The sequence below is a fragment of the Sciurus vulgaris genome (assembly GCF_902686455.1).
Source record: "Sciurus vulgaris genome assembly, chromosome: 3".
NCBI lineage: Eukaryota > Metazoa > Chordata > Mammalia > Rodentia > Sciuridae > Sciurus > Sciurus vulgaris.
Genome location: NC_136463.1, coordinates 53,638,091 through 53,658,833, shown reverse-complemented (window position 1 = coordinate 53,658,833; position 20,743 = coordinate 53,638,091). Strand labels below are relative to the sequence as shown.

Sequence of the window (20,743 nt, the reverse complement as noted above, 5' to 3'; positions counted from 1 at the left end):
GTGGTATAAGTCAAGAACCTGTCAGGGTTGAGTCGAGGTCCCCTTCTCCCTTCTGGGAATCTCCTTGGAACTCATCTGATGACAAGAGGACATAGTGGGCTAAGACAGCTCAGTTTTCAATATTGTACACTCAACAGAAATGCCAAGAAGCTGGTGCCAGTCAAGACAAGATTACTGAGACAGGACAATAGTCTGCCCTGTTGTGAAAATAATATTAGGGACTTTCCCAGATGATAAGGAGTAATTTTGGATGATAAGGAGTAATTTTGGATGGTAAGGGGCAACACATGTGTAAAAGAGTCACTAAAGGAACCTGTAGTTACCTTTACTTTATTAGCATAGTAAAACAACACATACAGGGTTGGGGTGGTTCTTAAGATGGTGATAAAAAATGTACATGTGAAGAAGCATGATGAAGAAAACAGGTACAATTAAAATTCCATCTCTATATGTAATGAATCTAAGAAACTGGGTCTCTCTCTACTCTATAGCCATTATAGCCGTAAACCTTTGTCTGTCATTTGAGTCAGTCTGACAGTCTTAGTCAGTGCTATCTTCCTTTTGGCTCTAAAAGAAGCCTCTTCCCAATAAAGCCTTGCCTGTTTATTTGCACTCACTTCATAGTTTCATTTCTATTGTCACTAAGTCAGAAGTTTCCATCTCTGGTATCACTACCACTGAGCTATATCCCCAGCTCTACTGGTGAAATTGAAATGTTGGGTTAGCAGCTTAATCTGGTGGTACTAGGCAAGGTCAAATGAGAGCATCAGAAGAAAATAGGAGGTCACTAAAGTAGATCAACCTTGAGTTAATAAGGGTCTTTTAAATAAAAATTGCAGAAAGTCATTTTTCTGGACTAAACAAGCACTAGGCCCCAGCATGCCAGGCTTAAAATCAAAATAGATTTATTCATGGATGCAGAAAAAACTTCTCACTCTGTCTCCTGCATCACCGAGCTGAAATTAGGCCTTTTTTTTTTTTTTTTTTTTTTTCTGTACTAGGGATTGAACACAGGGGCACTTAACTACTGAGCACATCCCCTGCACTTTTTATGTTTTTAAATTTGGACAGGGTCTCATGAAGTTGCTTTAGGACCTTGCTAAATTTCCATGGCAGGCTGTGAACTTGTGATCTCCTTGTCTCAGCCTACCCAGGTACTGGGATCATAGGTGTAGGCCAACAAGCCCAGCTGAAACTAGGCTGTTTAATTGACCTTCCCAGTGATTGGCATTAGACTAATCCTATATCAGCCTAATCCTCCAGCTTCCTTGCCTTCCAGATCCGGGACAGGTTTAGCTAACAAGAGACACAGACAATTTGCACAGGGAAAGGAAGAAAGAGAAAGGAAAACAAAACAAAACTTATATGGGGTTGAGAGAGAAGGAAGAGAGAAACCAGTGATAATTTCCTTTTCTCAGCACTATACTTGTGATGGTGGGTGGCTTCAGTTGGCCTTCTGTGGCTACAGCTCTTCCAGCTGTTAACATTATTTTCTCCCTTTATCCTCTCAAGTCTAGAAGAGGTAACAACCTTCTACTCTGTGCCAATCTCTTGATGCCCCACTGTATGTTGCTGGTTCCTGTTTTCTGATAGGTTTTTGTTTTGGTATCAGGGATTGAACCCAGGGGAGCTCAACCACTGAGGCACATCCCCGCCTCCCCACCCCTTTATTTAAATTTAGAGACTGGGTCTTGCTAAGTTGCTTAGGGCCTTGCTAAATTGCTGAGGCTGTCTTTGAACTCACAATCCTCCCCGCCTCAGCCTCCCCAGCCGCTGGGCAGGTGTATGCAACTGCACCTGGCTTCCAATAGGTCTTAATACAAACGTATATGCATGCTTTATGAGGATTTTAAAAACATACAAAAAAGCTCAAATGTAGAAAGTGCTAAGTGGGACTGGGTTTGTGGCTCAGTGGTAGAGCGCTTGCCTTGCATGCATGGTGCACTGGGTTTGATCCTCAGCACTACACAAATAAGTAAAAAGAAAGAGCTACGTGTTTAAATTACAAAACTAAACAACAAGCCATTGGAACAAACCTCAGTTTCCACATCCATAACATCAGTTTTCTGTTTTGCTTTGTTGTTTTTTGCAGTTCTGGGGATTGAACCCAGGGGCGCTTAACCACAGAGTCACATCCTCAGCCCTTTTTTGTATTTTATTTAGAGACAGGGTCTTACTGAATTGCCTAGGAACTCACTAAATTGCTGAGATTGGCTTTGAATTCACTCTCCTCCTGCCTCAGCATCCTGAGCCGCTGGGATTACAGTCGTGTGCCACTACACCAAGCAACGTCAGTTTTTTATAAGGAGTGAACATCATATAAAATGCTTCGCTGATGGGTGCCCCCAAAATATTTCCTATCATTTTTGCTACCTAACTAGCATATAGTTCTATACTAGTGTATAGAAATTTAAAATTTGTGCCTACCTCTCTGTTAGAAATTAAATAAATTCTCTCATTCCAAGAAAGTCAAGAAGTAAGCAGGAGGGAGACTGAATCCTGGACGCAGAAAAATCTCCTGTTTTCAAAATATCTGCCTGTCATATTTGCACAAGACCAGCAGAGTCGAGGACTCGGAACCGAATGTATTTTTACAAATGCCAATTCAAAGAAGGATTTGTGAAAGAAACCATTGTGGGAGTCGGGCTTGATGGTGCATGCCTGTAATCTCAGCTGGGGCTGAAGCAAGGATCACAAGTATGAGACCCTGTCTCAAAATAAAAGATGATGATTCTTAAAAAGGGCTGGTGCTGGGGGTGTAGCTCAGTGGCAGAGCACTTGCCTAGCGTGTGAGGCACTGGGTTAGATCCTCAGCACCACATAAAAATAAATAAATAAAAATATTGTGTCCATCTAAAACTAAAAAAATGGGGGGGGGGGCTGGGGTGTACTTCAGTGTAGTAATACTCCCTGGGTTCAATCCCAGTACAAGAAAAAAAAAGAGAAGAAAATAAAAGAAAATTACCGGGAGGGGCTGGGGAAATAGCTCAGTTGGTAGAATGCTTGTCTCGCATGCACCAAGATCCTGAGTTCAATCCCAGCACCACCAAAAAAAAAAAAAAAAAAAAAAAAAGTGGAGTACAGTGGCAGGGCGGCGATCACACCGGCCCGTGACTGGAGGAAGTGGGCGGGGCAGGGCTTGTTCACTTCCGCGTGCGAGAGCCGGGTGTTTTCACCGCGTCGCACACAGATGACGCAGCCAACGCGCCAAGATTCATGTGGCTTTGGCTCAGCGTGGACAACTTTCACGTGAGTATATGTACCGCACGCTGGCTCTAAGTCCACTCAGTGGTGCAGCTCTTTGTCACCCATCACAGGTCCAATCCAGGCCGCTTCAGCATTCCCGCCAGACCGAGCTGAGTGAAGCTGGGGCTCGCGTGCCTGCTGTACTGGGGGGACATTGGTTCATCCGCTGGTGTGCATCTTCCGCAGACCATCGACTTGGGTGCCTGACCACACAAAGACTCGGGCCCCCGGGACCCATTCTTTAGTTCAGCAGAAAAATCTGTCAGCTACCTGTTTTGCGTGAGGCACTATGCTAAGCGTTAGGAATACTGCATTGGGAAAGACAAAAATCTTAATAAAATGATTTCAGGAAAACTGCCCTGAAGGTCTAGAGGGACTGAGAAGTGATGGGAACCAAAACTTTATTCACTCAGGCAACACGTTTTCATTTGTTTGCTTTTTAAGCGTCATGTTAAAAAAGTAAGCCCCAGGAATTGTTCACGCTTTGGTAATTAAATGAAGGTGAAGCAACTACAACGCTTGCAGACAGAGTTTATTTTAGGGGGGAATAGCGTGAAAGTAAATAAAAATGTCAGATCGTGGTGAGTACTATGTAAGAAGTTAAACCAGAGCCATCTGAAAGTGGCTACTTAAGATTGGCTAGTCCAGTAAGGCCTTTCCAAGCAGGCGAATTTTCCCTGAAGTTTAAATAACTAAATAACAAGCCATGCATTTATCAGAGTGAAAAAAAAAAAAAAAAAAAAAAAAGCCTTTTAGTATAGAGCTTGGTAAGTTAGAGGAATACAGTAGAAGCTAATGAGATTCATGTGGAGTGGGTGAGATAGGGTTGAAGAGGTAGATAGTGGCCAGACCAGGTAAACCAGGGCACTTTGTATGTGTGATGAAAAACCGTGATCTTTATGCTGACATGTGGCAAATGGGTTGTGGATGTGCAGAGGTGGAATCAGGCACGGTTCACAAAGCCAGTGCATTGGTCTAGGTGAGTTTGGACTAGAGTGAGGTAGTTCAGATGAGATTTGAGAGATATTTGGAAATATATTTGTTGATGGATTGGATATAGAGAGACTGAAGGAAAAACTTCCTAGGCAAGTTTTCTGTCACTGAAGTACATCCCTAGGTCAGCTCTGGTCTTTTAGGCTTGAGCAACTAATTCGGTGGTGGTAGTATTAACTGAGATGGAGAAGACTAGGAGAACAGCAACTCTAGAGAATAAATCAAAATTCCTGTTTTGTCTATAACAGGTATTTGCTATGTTTATGAGACATCAGTGTGGAGATGTCACAAGCTTTTGAATGTACTTATCTGGAATTTTAGGAAGAATCAGTGTTGGGTAAAGTTATAGACTTCATTGGCAAATATTAACTTGACCCATATAAAATTACAGTTTTTGGCTAAAATTTGTTGAATGCTGTGACAATTTCATTTGTTTATTCTACCAGGTAATATTTAAAATTATAGGACTGAGCTGGGTGTTGTGGTGCACGCCTGTAATCTCAGCAGTTTGGGAGACTGAGACAGGAGGATCGCAGTTCAAAGCTAACCTGAGTAATGGTGAGGTGCTAAGCAACTCAGTGAGACCCTGTCTCTAAATAAAATATGAATAGGGTCAGGGATGTGGCTCAGTGGTCAAGTGCCCCTGAGTTCAATCCCCCCCCCCAAAAAAAAAAAAATCATAGGACTGGATGAGGTCACTTAAGAAGAGCATGTAGAGAGAAGAGAAATAAGAATAGAGCCCTGTGCATCCAACATTTAGAGGCTGAGCAGAAGCCAGCACAAGTAACCCAAAAGGAGCAACCAGAAGGTAGGAAAGATACCAGGAAAGTGTGTCAGTGAAGCCAGAGAGGATGGTGTTTTAAGAAATATGGAATAAGTAAGTCAAATGTCTAGTAAGATAAGAATAGTTAAGTGACCTCTAGATCAGCAATATCACAATCCTTGGTCCTGGGCAGAGTAGTCAAATAATTCGTTTGTTTTTCTCTTTTTGTGGTGCTGAGGATCAAGTCCAGGGCCTCAGCATGCTAAAGGTGAATTCAGTTTTGATTTTTGAGTTGTCCACATTGTGTTGTCTCACTTCTTGGGAAGAGGCAGCTCACATCTGTGAGCTCCATGTGTGTGATCATGGTTGAATGAATGATGCAGATTAGAAGCCTACCTTTTCCTGGTTACCTTTTCTCTGAATGTCCCTGTTATTTTTCCTTAACCTATCACTAATGTCTCACTGTCCTTGAAACTTAAAATCAGTAAGTTATCATGGTTTTTCTTTTGTTGCTGTTTGTTTAATTTTTTTTTTTTTTTTTTTTTAAGAACCTAATTCTTCTTCAGAAAGGACACCTGCAGAGATGGCCCCAGTCCTTCACTTCTATGTCCGTCCCTCTGGCCATAAGTGGGCAGCATCTGGACACATTCTACAGAAAGTACAAAGGCAGCTACCAGAGCTGCAGGGTATCGAGACAGAACTCTGCTACAATGTGGACTGGACAGGTTGGGCCTAGGTATTGAATGCTTGAAGGAAGTGCCCCAGTGCTATGTGCAGTGTCTCAAGGTATCCTTGCTCTGTCTCCCTGCAGCTCAGGCCCTTCCAAGTATCGAGGAGATGAAGAAGCTGAAGTGGCTGTTTGGCTGCCCATTGTTGCTGGATGATGTTGCTCACAACTCCTGGCTCCTTCCAGGTTCCAATGACCTGCTGCTGGAAGTTGGGCCCAGGTATGTGTTTGAACCTGGGGTAACTTGTTTCACAATCCAGGACACATTCTTTCTTTTGAACTTACTGCCCATCCTTTCCACTTCCATTCTACTTCCTCTTGTGATCCTCAGGAGATGTGTTTTGCTTTCACTCCATCTTACTCCCTTCCTAGGAAACTGCACTTATGTTCTCCATGTGGGTAGATGCTGTTATAGATGGAGCAAGCTCCCAGACATATTCTGAAAGTAAAATAATTTGTATTCTGAGAAGTTAAAATTACGGCAGTTTTTGAATTTTTTTTTTTTTTTCTGGTGCTGGGTTTTGAAGCCAGGGCTTTGTGCATTTTAAGGAAGCATTCTATTAGTGAGCTACAGCCCCAGCCTCTAAATTGCAACAAGTTTATTGTTAGAAAGATAGTTATAGTTTGATTTGAGTGACTTTTGAAAGCAGGTTTCTTGGTGCCCAGTCTGAGGTTGGAAGCCATTAGTGAGGGGTAGTGATGGGAGATTGACTAAACAGGGTGGATAGGATCCGCCTTTCCAGCAACGTCCTAACCATCTGGTCCTCTCCTCAGGCTGAACTTCTCTACCCCAACATCCACCAACATCGTTTCTGTGTGCCAGGCCTCAGGGCTAGGAGCTGTGAATCGTGTGGAGATTACCCGGCGCTACCGGCTTTCGGTGAGGCAGTGGGAAAGAATGAGGAGGAGGAGGTAGACTGGAAGTAAGAGATTAGATCCTTAGATCTAGGGAAATAATGGGAGAAGCAAGAGGAAGAGCTCCTGGCTTTAGGCCTGTCCTTTTTCATTGTATGGATTGGTCACTGCCTAAAAGTTCCTATTCAAGGGATGAGTGGGGTAGAAATTCAGCCTGTGTGCTCTGTACTAATTTATGCATCACAGCATGAACTTATGCCTGGAAGGGGAGTCTTCTTTTTTCTTTTTGTTATCTGAACACAGGTGCTGTATAAGCCTGGGGATATAGCTTAGTTGTACAGGACTTGCTTAGCCTATACAAGGCCCTGGGTTTGATCCCGAGCATTGAAAAAAAATAATTGGTGCTGTAGGGTAGCAGTGGACTAGTACTGTATGACTTGGAAGGCCAAGGGTAGACTCTAACCTCCATTTTTCAGTTCACTGTCCATCCCTTGCCTTCTTTGTGTGTCTCATCCCTAGTTTGCCCATCACCCTTCAGCTGAAATGGAGACCATGGCTCTGGCTGCCCTCCATGACCGGATGACAGAACAGCACTTTCCCCATCCCATCCAGAGCTTCTCCCCTGAGAGTATCCCAGTTTCCCTGAATGGCTCCATCAACATATTAGCTGAGGGTCGACTTGCCCTGGAGAAGGCCAACCAGAAGCTAGGTGAGTCCTTGGAAAAGGAGGGGGAAAACCCAGGATATTAGAAGGCTAGTAGGTGATGTTGAGACCTGGAATAGGGTGACCTGAGCCATACAGTTAGTTCTGGGATTTGTCTTGTAGGTCTGGCTCTAGACTCCTGGGACTTGGATTTCTATACCAAGCGCTTCCAGGAACTACAACGGAATCCCAGCACTGTGGAGGCTTTTGACTTGGCTCAGTCCAATAGGTGAGAATGAATGGGGTTATTTTGATATGTGAGCCCATAGAGGTTGAAAGGGAAGACCATGGGGACTTGGCTTCATAGTTCTTCCTTGGTGTGGGCCTTTCTGAGTCTTTTAGGGCCTGGGCTCCCCTCTCCATCAAGGAGTCTGTCTTCAGATCTTGGTTTTATCTCCAGTTTGGCTTTGGATAATTCACAGTGACAGAATGCTTGATGATTGACTTTTTGGAATGCATTTTGACCTATTATTTAAGTGTGAATTGGCCATAACTGCTATTGAATGCTGTTGAGAGGACATGGTACTGAGGAATGACATGCTTCTATTCTGTCTTCCTTTCTCCATGTAATTCCCTCAGTGAGCATAGCCGACACTGGTTCTTCAAGGGCCAGCTATATGTGGATGGGAAGAAGTTGACACATTCCCTTTTTGAATCTATCATGAGCACCCAGATATCCTCAAACCCCAACAATGTCCTGAAGTTCTGTGACAACAGCAGGTTGCGTATGCCTTGGGTCTGGGGAAAGGGAGGACCTGGGCCCTGGATGGGTTGGCACAGATCTTGGGAAGGAAGTGGGTCCAGCATGGACATGTCCACAGTGCAATCCAGGGGAAAGAAGTCAGATTCCTCCGACCTGAGGACCCTTCACAGCCAAGCTGCTTCCGGCAACGGCAGGGGCTAAGACATGTTGTCTTCACAGCAGAGACACACAACTTTCCCACAGGTGAGCTGTGTCCCCGAGAGGGATGGAGATCAGAGAATAGGGTAAGGCAAAGGTCCCAGGTTTCTGGGCTGAGCTGGGAAAAACAATTAGGGAAACTTGTTGTCTTTATTTCCATGGGGGTGGTTGGGGATGAGGTTTGTCTCTGTTGCACTTATAACTCCCCAACTTTCTCTGCAGGAGTATCCCCCTTCAGTGGTGCAACCACAGGCACAGGGGGCAGGATCCGGGACATCCAGTGCACAGGCCGTGGGGCCCATGTGGTGGCTGGCACCGCTGGCTATTGCTTTGGAAACCTGCACATCCCAGGTCTGGTCTTCTTCCTTTCTACTCACCTTACTTGCAGATTTTTTGTCCTTGCAGGCACCAAATGCTTATATTTTGTAGGTCAAAGGGTCATCTGGGTGCCTTTTTTGGGGGAGGGAGGACTTCAGAATAGCTGGCTTTTCATTGATCATGGTCATGAGGTGTATAGGCCAGAGGAGATGGTGGTTGCCAGCCTAGATTTGCAGAACCATAATTTTCCTTTTTTAATTTTTTTTTTTTTTTTTTTTTTTGGTATTGGGGATTGAATTACCCAGGGTGCTTAACCACTGAGTCACATCTCCAGTCCTTTTTGCTTTTTATTTTGAGACAAGGTCTTGCTAAGTTGCTTAGGGCCACTCTAACTTGCTGAGGCTGGCTTTGAATTTGCAATCCTTCTCTGTTGGGATTACAGGCATATGCCACTAACCATGATAGTTTTCTTTAGAAATATTATTGTCTCAGCAGAAAACATGATACTGGGTTGTCTTTTTTTTGGGGTACCAGGGATGGGACCTAGGGGCACTTAACTACTGAGCACATCTGGGTTGACTTTTTTTTTTTTAATTGTCAATGAACCTTTATTTTATTTATTTATTTTTATGTGGTGCTGAGGATTGAACCCAGTGCCTTATACGTGTTAGGCAAGCGTTCTACCATTGAGCTACAATCCCAGCCCTGGGATTGTAATCACCACTTACCCTCAAAATCCAATTTCTCAAAAAAGCTTAAGAAGTTAGATCTTAGAGCTGGGGATGTAGCACAGTGGTAAAGTTCAGTCCCCAGTACTGCAAGAGAAAAAGAAGTCTGATCCTGAGAAGAGGGAAGGCTGATGTGGGAGATGGAAAGTAAGACCAACACTAAACTACAGGCTCTACACTGTGCTAAAGTGGAACATTCCAACCATGCAGGTGGTCCTTACTGGTTTAGACTTCAAGGATGCTGGATCTTCTGCCTTCATCTTTTTTTGTTTTTGTTGTTCTTTGGTACTGGGGATCAAAGCCAAAGGCATGCTCTGCCTCTGAGCTACACATCTGTCCTTTTTATTATTTTATATTTGAGAATGGATCTCACTCAGTTTCCAAGGCGGCCCTGAACTTACAAACCTTTTGCCCGAGGCCTCCTAAGTTGCTGGGATTACAGGTATGCACCATCATGCCCAGCTCTATCTTATATCTTTATAGTTCATTCAACTTTCTTCTTCCCTCCCAGGTTATAATCTGCCCTGGGAGGATCCAAGCTTCCAGTACCCTGGGAACTTTGCCAAGCCTCTGGAGGTTGCCATTGAAGCCAGTAATGGGGCATCTGACTATGGCAACAAGTTTGGGGAACCAGTGTTGGCTGGTAAGGCTGGGGGTGTGGAGGGATAACGAACATTTAGTCCCCCAAAGGGCTTGTGGGTGTATGTGTGACCCAGGGACTGTGGTATTGGGCAAGGGCTGGGGACTGGGTGACTGGCCCCTAACCCCTTCTTTCTGGTGTCTACACTCCAGGCTTTGCCCGCTCTTTGGGACTCCAGCTCCCAAATGGTCAGCGGCGTGAGTGGATCAAACCCATTATGTTTAGTGGGGGCATTGGGTCCATGGAAGCTGAGCATGTGGGCAAGGAGACTCCAGAGCCAGGTAAGAACTTGCCACCTTTCTCTGTATTCAGTCAGCATAGGAAAGCTGCAGGGAGGTAATTGAGAGGACATTTCAGTGGTTAGTTTTTAATCCCCTGGTTCATATCTCTTTTCTCTAGTATAAGGTTTCAAGGCAGGAGAAGGCTTTATGCTGGCAGGCAGTCTCAGCCTTTGTTGTCTTTGTCTCCTCCCTACTTTATTTGTGCAGAGCAGAGGCCCTTCTCACCCCTACCCCTGTGCTTCTGGATCACACTCTGCTAAGTTGAGGCAGCTAATGTTTATTCAGTACTTGCTATATGCCAGGCACTTTCATCTGCCGGTTCAGTTTAGTTGAGCAAACATTTTTGAGTACTCGAGTGCTGAGCACTGTGCTAAGAACTGTGGTGGAGTCAAGATAAAAGTTCAGGTCCCATTTACTGACTAGGTGATCCAGTCACATGGCTCAAAACTCAAAAGGCAAGAAATGTTATGCAGTGAAAACTCTCCTTCCCCTAACTTCCAGATCCCAGGTTTCCTCTGTATAGATAGTTAATTTTATTCAGTTTCTTTTGTATCCTAGCAGAGGGCTTTGCTGCCTATGGAAATAGATCCATATGTATATTTGCTTCTTTTTCCTTTTCTTTTCTTTTCTTCCTCTAATACCGAGAATTATACCCAGGGGTACTCTACTACTGAGTTACATCCCCAACCCTTATTTTTTATTTTTATTTATTTTTAGTACCAGGGATTGAATGCAGGGCCACTTAACCACTGCACTACATCTCCAGTTTTCTTTTCTTTCTTTCTTTCTTTTTTTTTTTTAAGATCCCAGGGTCTTGCTGAGTTGCTTGGGGTCTTGTTAATTGCTGAGGTTGGCTTTGAACTTGCGATCTTCCTGCCTCTGCCTCCAGGCTGGTAGGATTACAGGCATGCACCACTGTGCCCAGCTTGCAATGTTTAATTCTTATACATAGGCAATTTTGTACCCTTGTGAGTGAATTTATAGAATAAATTCCTTGAAGTGGGCTGGGATAGTGACTTATGCCTGTAATCCCAATGGCTGGGGAGGCTGAGGCAGGAGGATTGCAAGTTCAAAGCCAGCCTCAGCAACTTAGGCCTTAAGCAACTTTTTTTTTTTGCGGTGTTGGGGATCAAATCCAGGACCTTGTGCTTAAAAGGCAAGCACTCTACCAGCTGAGCTATCTCCCCAGCCCGGCCCTAAGCAACTTAGTGAGACCCTGTCTCTAATAAAATATAAAAAGGGCTGGGGATGTGGCTCAGTGGTTAAGTGCCCCTGGGTTCAATCCCTCATACAAAAAAAAAAAAAAATATTCCTCAAAGTATATTTCCCAAAGAACAGAAGCATTTGTATGTATGCATTTATTTTTGTGATACTGGGGGTCAGTCCCATTACCTTGCCCATGCTAGGCTAGTGCTCTACCACTCAGCTGCATGTATTTATAATTTTGATTGATGTGACCATGTTGCCCTCTGTAGATGTTGTACCAATTCAGTCTCCCATCAGCCCAGTGCAGTATTAACTGCACAGTATTAAAGACATCAACTTTCTTTGTCCTTATACCGCCTTGCTTTAGAGGTTTCTTGTGATGGCTTTCCCTTTGTTTTGGTTCTACCCTTCTTCCTTGCAGGCATGGATGTTGTAAAGGTTGGGGGTCCTGTCTACAGGATTGGAGTTGGAGGTGGAGCTGCTTCATCTGTGCAGGTGGGTGTGAATAGTTAAAGATGTAGACTCCTCGGTGTTGCTGGGTCTTAATGTGTGGGTGGGATGAGGGATCCCAGTCTCCCTAAACTGAGCTATGCTTTATGTTCCTTCAGGTGCAGGGAGATAATGCCAGTGACCTGGATTTTGGGGCTGTGCAACGGGGAGACCCAGAAATGGAACAGAAAATGAACCGTGTTATCCGGGCTTGTGTGGAGGCCCCCATGGAGAATCCTATCTGCAGCCTCCATGATCAGGGTGCTGGTGGCAATGGTGAGGGAAGCAGTTGGGACAGAGTGCTGGGCCTACCTAATTTCTGCCATATTTGGTTTAGGGAAAGGCATTGAGGATCTGCAATCAACCACCCAGCTTTTAAGTCCTCACTCTCTATGTTCTAGACAAGTTTAGGGTTGGAGTGGGTGGGACCTGTTGACCTGTGACAGTTGGTAATGAAGCTATAGCAGCAACTCCTGCAGGGACACACAGTTAGGTGCTCATTTGGAGGCTGGGGACTCCCCCTTGTTTGCCTGGAGCTGACCATGACCAGATCGCCACTTCTCCCTGCAATCCTTTCACCAGGCAATGTCCTGAAGGAACTGAGTGACCCAGCAGGGGCCATCATTTACACTAGCCGTTTCCAGGTTGGTCTCATCTCCTGAAGTATGCCAGTCCCCGCTCTACCAGCCGTAGCTATCCTCCCCTTATTGTCCCCCAATTCCTAGCAACAATATGAGGTAAGGGAGTGCCTAATGATTCTTCCCTTTCCTTCCTGCCATGTCTGTAGCTGGGTGACCCAACCCTGAATGCCTTGGAAATCTGGGGTGCTGAGTACCAGGAGTCAAATGCACTTCTGTTGAGGCCCCCCCATCGGGACTTCCTGAGTCATGTCAGTGCCCGGGAACGCTGCCCGGCTTGCTTTGTGGGTACCATTACTGGAGACAAGAGGGTGAGTTGGCCCCAAGAGTCAAAAACACACTATGGGTATGCTCAAGCTACCTGGCTGCATGGGTTAGAATGAAAACTTAAGGGAGGGAGAAAGGAGGAGGATGGGAGATGGTGGCAAATAAGGTATGGGGAATAGATGTAGGAGGCAGGGGGAAGGTAGAAACTACAGAGGAAGCCAGACAAGGGTGGAAGGAGCATTTGTGCCCTAATCTCTAGGAGCATTCCCTGCTGGTGTTCATAGTCTCAGTCCCTCTGGGTGGTGCCCCTGTGGTCCATAGATTGTGCTGGTGGATGATCGTGAGTGTCCCGTGGGGAGACATGGCCAGGGGGATGCACCCTCAACACCTCCCCCAACTCCTGTGGACCTGGAGCTTGACTGGGTATTGGGCAAGATGCCTCAGAAGGTATGTGAGGTGGGATTGTGTTTCTCTTGTGGCCCTCCCCTCAGGCCCCTTATCACCCTGCTTGTGCCCAGCCTTCTGTGGGTACTCACATTCCCCTGTTGCCTTTTCTGTTGTAGGAGTTCTTCCTCCAGAGGGATTCCCCTGTGCTGCAGCCCCTGGCCTTGCCCCAAGGACTGAGCGTGCGCCAGGCTCTGGAGCGAGTTCTGAGACTGCCTTCTGTGGCCAGCAAGCGCTACCTCACCAACAAGGTCCTCCCTGCACCCCTGCTTCACCCCTTCAGCCCTCTGCTTCCTTTCTTCCCTTCAGGTCCACCACAACCTTCCTTAAAGCCTGGGGGGAAAGAGCAGGGACACCTCACCCTTACCCCATGACCTGGTCTTCCTGCTTCCCGCCCTCTGCGTGGAGTTCTTATCTGCATGTTGGAGGGAAGCCAGGTTTCCCACTGTTGTGTATCCTTCAGGGAAAAGTGAAGAACCTGAGCGCTCTCTTCTTGGCCTTCTTGCCAATTATATTTGTTACCACAGGTGGATCGCTCTGTGGGTGGCCTGGTGGCCCAACAGCAGTGTGTTGGACCTTTGCATACTCCTCTGGCTGATGTAGCTGTTGTAGCCCTGAGTCACCAGGAACTTATAGGGGCTGCCACGGCTCTGGGAGAGCAGCCAGTCAAGAGCCTGCTGGACCCCAAGGTGGCTGCCCGGCTGGCTGTGGCTGAAGCCCTCACCAACCTGGTGTTTGCTCTGGTCACTGATCTCCGTGTGAGTTCCCTAGCAGCTTCTCCCCTAGAATTCCAGGCCTTTGGGACACTTCCACATTCACCGCTTGCCCTTCATTTCATGCTCACAACCTCCAAGTCCCTCTGCACCCCAGTCTCTGCGTGTCTCATCTACTCTAATGCTGTATCTCTTGTCCCAGGATGTGAAGTGCAGTGGGAACTGGATGTGGGCAGCCAAGCTCCCAGGGGAGGGTGCAGCTCTGGCTGATGCCTGTGAGGCTATGGTGTCAGTGATGGCAGCACTGGGTGTGGCTGTGGATGGTGGCAAGGATTCCCTCAGCATGGCTGCCCGGGTTGGCACTGAGACTGTGCGAGCTCCTGGTGAGGCTGGGGCCCTCAGGAGATGGGGATGGAGAAGGGATCGTTGGACTGGGCTGGAATCTCACTCTTTTTTGGTCTTCCTTGATCTGTAGGGTCTCTGGTCATTTCAGCCTATGCTGTTTGTCCAGATATCACAGCTACTGTGACTCCAGACCTCAAGCATCCTGGAGGGAGAGGTATGTGCAGTGTGTTCTGACCTTGGTCCTTGGTTTGGGGTCTACTTCATGTTTAATGTGCTCATCTCAGCACTGGATTATGGTTTCACTTTGTGGAACTGGTAATCTGAGGCATCTTGCTGCATACTGGGAATGGCAGTGCTATGAGCATTTTAGGGAAGGCTACTCCTGAGCTCTCCATCTTTCCCATCTTCACCATCTCCTCAGGCCATCTGCTCTATGTGCCTCTGAGCCCTGGGTGGCATCGGCTAGGGGGCACGGCTCTGGCCCAGTGTTTTTCACAGCTTGGGGAGCAGCCTCCCAACCTGGACCTGCCTGAGAACCTGGTTTGTGCCTTCAGGATCACTCAGGGGCTGCTAAAAGGTGAGGCCCTGGGAGAGGTGGTGTACATGGTGGCAGGTGCTCACCAGCTAAATAAGTGGGGCATAATGATTTGGATCCTTTTCTTTTCCCAGTGTGTTACCTTCTAATACAAACTCTCATGGACTTTCCAGAAGTAGTTAAGTGGAGCCATCAGGCTGGGCCCCAAGGTCACTGAACTTTTTTGCTTTCCTCCAGACCGCCTACTCTGCTCAGGCCATGATGTCAGTGATGGAGGCCTTGTCACCTGTCTGCTTGAGATGGCCTTTGCTGGGAATTGTGGGATAGAGGTGGATGTGCCTGCACCTGGGGTCAATGGTAAGAAACTAGGTTTAGAGTCAGGTCTGGCTGCCTTCTTCAACCCGCAGACCTCATCTCCTGATAAAGAATGGAGTGTTGGACTGGGGTTGTGGCTCAGTGGTAGAGCACTTGCCTAGCACGTGTGAGGACTGAGTTCGATCCTCACATATAAATAAATAAAAGTCCATCAACAATTTAAAAAATATATTTAAAAAAAAAGGAGTGTCCCCAACCCCTTTTCCTTGAGTCTTTCCCAACTGTCTCTTCTGAGGTGTGTCCTGAAAGCTGAACTGAATGCCACCCTCTATGTTCTTTACTGTACCAGTCAAAGATCCCCCACAGTCCCTGATGCAGTTTCCTTTTCCCACTGTCCAAGTCCTCACCCCACCCCTGATTACTGCCTCTAAGTCTGGCAGCACCCTAAACACCCTGACTTGCCTCCACTGCTCTCCCAGCATTGCCGGTGCTGTTTGCTGAAGAGCCAGGCCTGGTGCTGGAGGTGCGGAAGCCAGACTTGGCTGAAGTATTGCAGCGTTACAGGAGTGCTGGCCTCCACTGCCTGGAGCTGGGCCACACAGGCGAGGCCGGTCCCCATGCCATGGTGAGGAAACCAGGGAGAGTGGGGCTTAGTGGGCAGTCTGAGTAAGGAAGCTGTAGGCATCTCTGCCAGCCATGGAGTGGCCATCCTTTCTCTCAACCCTTGATTGACTTGCTCTCTTCAGATCCAGGTGTCAGTCAATGGGACTGTGGTTGTAGAGGAGCCGGTTGGGCAGCTGCGAGCCCTCTGGGAGGAAACAAGTTTCCAGCTGGACCGTCTGCAGGCAGAGCCACACTGTGTGGCAGAAGAGGAACAGGGCCTAAGGGAGAGGAAGGGGCCCAGCTATTTCCTGCCCCCCACCTTCCCCAAGGTTTCTGTGCCTCATGAGCCTGGTGAGGGAGTATGCATAATGTCTTTGACTTCTAGGCACATTGGGCCTGGGGGTGGATCCCAAGACCTGGTTGCCTGGCTCTACCCTGAAAAGGTGTCTGGGAAGTTTGGGTGGGGAAGTAACTGTCTAGACCAGAGACGCTTCTTCCAGGCGGTCCTACCCCCCGAGTCGCCATCTTACGAGAAGAGGGTAGTAATGGAGACCGGGAGATGGCTGATGCCTTCCACTTGGCTGGGTTTGAGGTGAGCAGGTTGGCCAACAGAGCTTGGAGCCTTGATATAGCCTCAGGCTGTGTACCCTGACTTTTTCCCTCTCTGTCCTGCTAGGTGTGGGATGTGACCATGCAGGACCTCTGTTCTGGGGCCATTGGGCTAGACACATTCCGTGGTGTGGCCTTTGTGGGCGGTTTTAGCTACGCAGATGTCCTGGGCTCTGCCAAAGGTAGGTGTGCAGACTTCTGCATACTCCCTCTGCCACATTCCTGAAACCTCTCACTTCCACAAAGCTACAGGAAAATGAGCAAATGAGTTCATTTGTCCTGAGGTAACCTCAGGTGATGTGGGTGGGGTCTTGCTAACCTGGATGGCCTATGTCCTATCTAAAGGGGCAGCTGCTACTCAGCTCAAGCAGCTGTTGGAAAGATGGCTCAACAGGACCAGATCCAGAGATGCCAAAAATTCAGATTTTTGTGTGAAATCTTACTTTTTAATATTGGGCAACTAAGTAAAAACTCTGTGTGTGTGTGTGTGTGTGTTTTAATTGTAGATGGACACAACACCTTTAATTTATTTATTTATCTTTTTATATGGTGCTGAGGATCAAACCCAGGGCCTCACATGTATTAGGCAAGTGCTCTACCACTGAGCCACAACCCCAACCCAAGTAAAAACTTTTTAAAAATGTTCTGTTGGCCAAGCAAAAAGAAAGTCACTGGCCATCTGTGTCCCAGGAGTTGGTAACAGATGATTTAAGCAGATAAGCCCATTTCTTCCCTCTTGTGCCCCAGGCTCTGCAAAGGGGGCGCCTGCTGGAATGGAAGAGCAGCTGTTTCCCTTCATTCTTGGTATCTCTTTTTCTGAGGCCTTCCACATCTCACCATGACTTTCATGTTCCCTTCTAGGATGGGCAGCTGCTGTGACCTTTCATTCACAGGCCGGGGCTGAACTGAGGCGCTTCAGGAAGCGGCCAGACACCTTCAGCCTGGGCGTGTGCAATGGCTGTCAGTTGCTGGCTCTGCTGGGCTGGGTGGGTGGCAACCCTGATGAAGAAGTCAGGGAGGTGGGTCATGACTCCTGGCCAACCCCGCCCGGCCTCATGCTACGTCACAACCTGTCTGGGCGTTTTGAGTCTCGCTGGGCCAGTGTGCGTGTAGGGCCCGGGCCAGCCCTGATGCTACGAGGGATGGAAGGTGCTGTGTTGCCAGTATGGAGCGCCCATGGGGAAGGTCAGGCCCAGGAAGGCAAGGGGAGGCTTGAGGGCTGGGAATGGATAAAGGGCCTGAAGGAACTTGACTTTCATTTCCCTTCTTTCCTTCCAGGTTACATGGCATTTTCTTCTCCAGAACTCCAAGCCCAGATTGAGGCCAGGGGCCTGGCTCCCCTGCACTGGGCAGATGATGAGGGGAACCCCACAGAGCAGTACCCCCTGAATCCCAATGGTTCTCCAAGGGGTGTGGCTGGTGTCTGCTCCCATGATGGCCGCCACCTGGCTCTTATGCCTCATCCTGAGCGGGCTGTGAGGCCATGGCAGTGGGCATGGCGACCCCCTCCATTTGACACTCTCACCACTTCCCCGTGGCTTCAGCTCTTCATCAATGCCCGAAACTGGACCCAGGAAGCAGGCTGCTGAGCCAACTGGACAGGCTCACTTAGCCCTAACAACTCATCCCCCTGTGTTTGCTGCTCTCTGTCACCTTCAGGAGCACCTTGCCTGACTTCCAAAAGTATTTCAGACAGATAAGGACCAAAATGCAAAGAAAATCTTAGCTGATTTACTCATCTGACTGCTGGAGACTGTCTGTAGAGCTGTCCTTAGTTCTCTCTTTTAATGTGATTTGCCCTTCCTCATGCTCAGGAAGCAGCCTGTGACTTGGGGCAAAGAGCTGACAAGGGAAAGTTAGGGTGCAGGGGGATGGGTTCTGTTGCCTTCCCACCCCTGCACTTCCTTAGCAATCACCATGTTGTGCCTCATTTCATTCCTGGGCTCTGAGGGAGGTTTTATGTCTCCCTTTCTCATTGGGGTGTCAGATCTGGGAACAGCATGAAAATCAGCCCTGTCCGTCCTTACTGTTAACAGCAGAAGCTTCCTGGATTCCTTTTCAAGTGAGCTGTGCTAGATGAGAGAATTGTTGCTTGCAGAAGTTTTCTCTGACGGGATTTCTGGCTGTGTCTCAGGGATGGCTTGGTGCCAGCCTCAAAACCCAGTCCTCTTGATGTTTCTCCTACCTTAGCTCCCTTTCTGATAGTAGTTGTCACCATCATGCCTAGAACAGAGCCCTTAGTTTTTTTCAAGTACTACCTCTTTGTTCATTTCATTAATGTTTGTTGATTATCTCTTGTGCCAAGCAGCAGTCTGTGATCTAACAGAACTTGAAATAAGCTAAGTGTAGTGGTACACCTGTGATTTCAGTGAGTCAGGAGGCTGAGGCAGGAAGATCACAAACTTGAGACCAGTCTGGACACCTTTGCAAGATCCTGTCTCAGAATATTAAAAAATAATAAAGGGGTGGGGATGTGGCTCAGTGGTAGAGCACCCCTGCATTCCCCATTATTGCCCCAAATGATGATAATACTTGGATATAGCACCACCAGTCTGAACAGGTGTTGGGCATTTTATATGTATCTGAATTAATTCTTAAAAAAATTCAGCCAGGTATTTGATAACCCCTCTCTTTTCTTAGCAAAGAAAGGATTATGATTAACTGAATTGCAAAGAGTTGGTACATAACTTGGAAGCGATGGCCAGGGGGCCATACTCACTCTCCATCTGCTTCCTACCATCCTCCAGTCTTTTGCTGGCAGCTGTTTTCCATTGTCCCTTGTTCCCTTTGCTGATATGTGTAAAGGTCACTTCCTTATGACATTTCTGCTGTACATCATTTGGCCTCCTAAAAAGTTGGGCATCTTGATTAAAGGAGTTTCCTTGAAAGTGGAGACTGGAGTTGAATTAGATTCCTGAGGGCATCAGTGCAGGGAGAGGAGGAAGGCTGGGCACAGATATTAATGATAGGGGATAGTACCTTAAGAGATTGATGATGAGACAATGTAAATGGTAAGTGTGGGGATGTAACTCAGTGGAAGAGCACTGCCATGAGGCTCTGGTTTTGATCCTGACACCCCCTCACCCATGCACACACTGAAAAAAAAAAAAAAAAAGAGGGGGTTATGCATATGGAGAAATAACATCTTTTCATTGTTTTGCAAAGTGACCTGCCCTGAGTTGTATGACTCCTAAGGATCATTTTTGACATTTGACGGTTTCCTTCTGGTTCTGAGAAGGAATATATATTTAACCTTGTAACATTGAATGTGCAGTTTGGGGGCTAATACCAAGGATTAGAGTCTGGTGAGGCGAGAGTTGGACAACCTGTGTGGTAGCCTGCTGATTGGTTCTAATGGGTAAACTTGTGTTTTTAGAGGTGGAGCCATTTTTGGTTTGGATCACCCTGGCCAAGCAAGACCTACGTGCCTCATATGGTCAAGACGAAGATCATTTAGCTTCTCTTTCCTGCTTTCATCCAGTAGGCATACAAACTTGTCCTTGCTGGTACTCACCCAACTCTTGTGTCCCTCCCCCAACCCAGAGTCCTCTAGCAAACCACTATGGGTAGCTCTTTTGTGCTTCTTCTGCCTTCATGGGAAACCACTGTTGAAGCCCCTCCAACTAGTGGCTTTTATCCTCAAACCACATGCCTCACCTTCCCCAGGCAGGGAGCTGAAGTTAGATTTCTCTGTATAATATTTCCAGATTTTTTCTCCACCCACTTCTACTCGATTCTCCTGCCATTCTGCTGTAATCACCATCACCTTGTTTTTTGTTCTGCCCCCATCATTCCCTGTGGGAGAGGCTGCCAGTTGATCCTTAATATCTGTTTTTCCCCTTCTAGAAGTAAAATCTCCAGAATTGTAGCTGGGGATGTGGCTGCTGTGACTAAATTCTGCTTAAAGAAAGAGATGATGTATATGTACAGTTTCCAAGTGTTCTTAAAAGGAGGTGTGTTCTCTTGCTTCCTGCTCTGGAGTGCAGGCCTGATGGTTAGAGGTCCAGCAGCCATATTGGACCATGAGGTAGCTTTGAGAATTGTTGCCATGAAAAGCAGAGTAACAGGGTAGGAGACTTGTTTCTTGACACCGAAGTGGGCCATTCAGGCCTTGGACAGACTACATGTAATGAGTGTAGGAAATGAACTTTTCCCTTGCTTAAGTCCTATTAATTTTGATGCTTTCTATCTCTTACAGACAAACAATCCTACACAAACATTCCTACCACCCACCACTTTTTTTTTTTTTTTATTGTTGAGATGGAACTCATGACCTTAAACATGCTAGATAATGCTCTACCACTGAGTTACATCCCCAATCCTAATTCCCTTTTTCTTCATGTGTATTAGTCCCTAATTCCTATTCTTGCTCTCTACCCTTAATGAACTTCAAGTGTTCTAGAGTATGGCAATGACCAATGCCC

At 46.9% G+C, this 20,743-nt stretch overlaps 1 protein-coding gene across 3 annotated transcripts; it reads left to right on the top strand.

Moving 5' to 3' along the window:
* Positions 1-3,165: 3,165 nt before the first annotated feature.
* On the top strand, positions 3,166-18,811 carry PFAS (phosphoribosylformylglycinamidine synthase). Of its 3 annotated transcripts, none has more exons than XM_079131169.1 (28): positions 3,166-3,249; positions 5,551-5,727; positions 5,814-5,949; positions 6,504-6,609; positions 7,104-7,293; positions 7,411-7,516; positions 7,867-8,007; positions 8,109-8,233; positions 8,411-8,539; positions 9,746-9,877; positions 10,027-10,155; positions 11,783-11,856; positions 11,970-12,126; positions 12,433-12,494; positions 12,638-12,799; positions 13,077-13,202; positions 13,319-13,450; positions 13,727-13,957; positions 14,115-14,295; positions 14,388-14,471; positions 14,679-14,834; positions 15,030-15,149; positions 15,587-15,732; positions 15,854-16,061; positions 16,211-16,302; positions 16,387-16,501; positions 17,181-17,504; positions 17,598-18,811. In XM_079131169.1, the coding sequence occupies exons 2-28, from the start codon at positions 5,586-5,588 to the stop codon at positions 17,906-17,908; spliced, it is 4,017 nt and encodes a 1,338-aa protein (XP_078987295.1). In that variant the 5' UTR covers positions 3,166-3,249; positions 5,551-5,585; the 3' UTR covers positions 17,909-18,811. The 3 variants fall into 3 exon arrangements, with proteins under 3 accessions (XP_078987295.1, XP_078987297.1, XP_078987296.1); XM_079131171.1 differs by having other exon boundaries at positions 3,201-3,249; positions 5,569-5,727; XM_079131170.1 differs by lacking the exon at positions 3,166-3,249 and adding an exon at positions 3,260-5,270.
* The last annotated feature ends 1,932 nt before the right edge of the window (positions 18,812-20,743 follow it).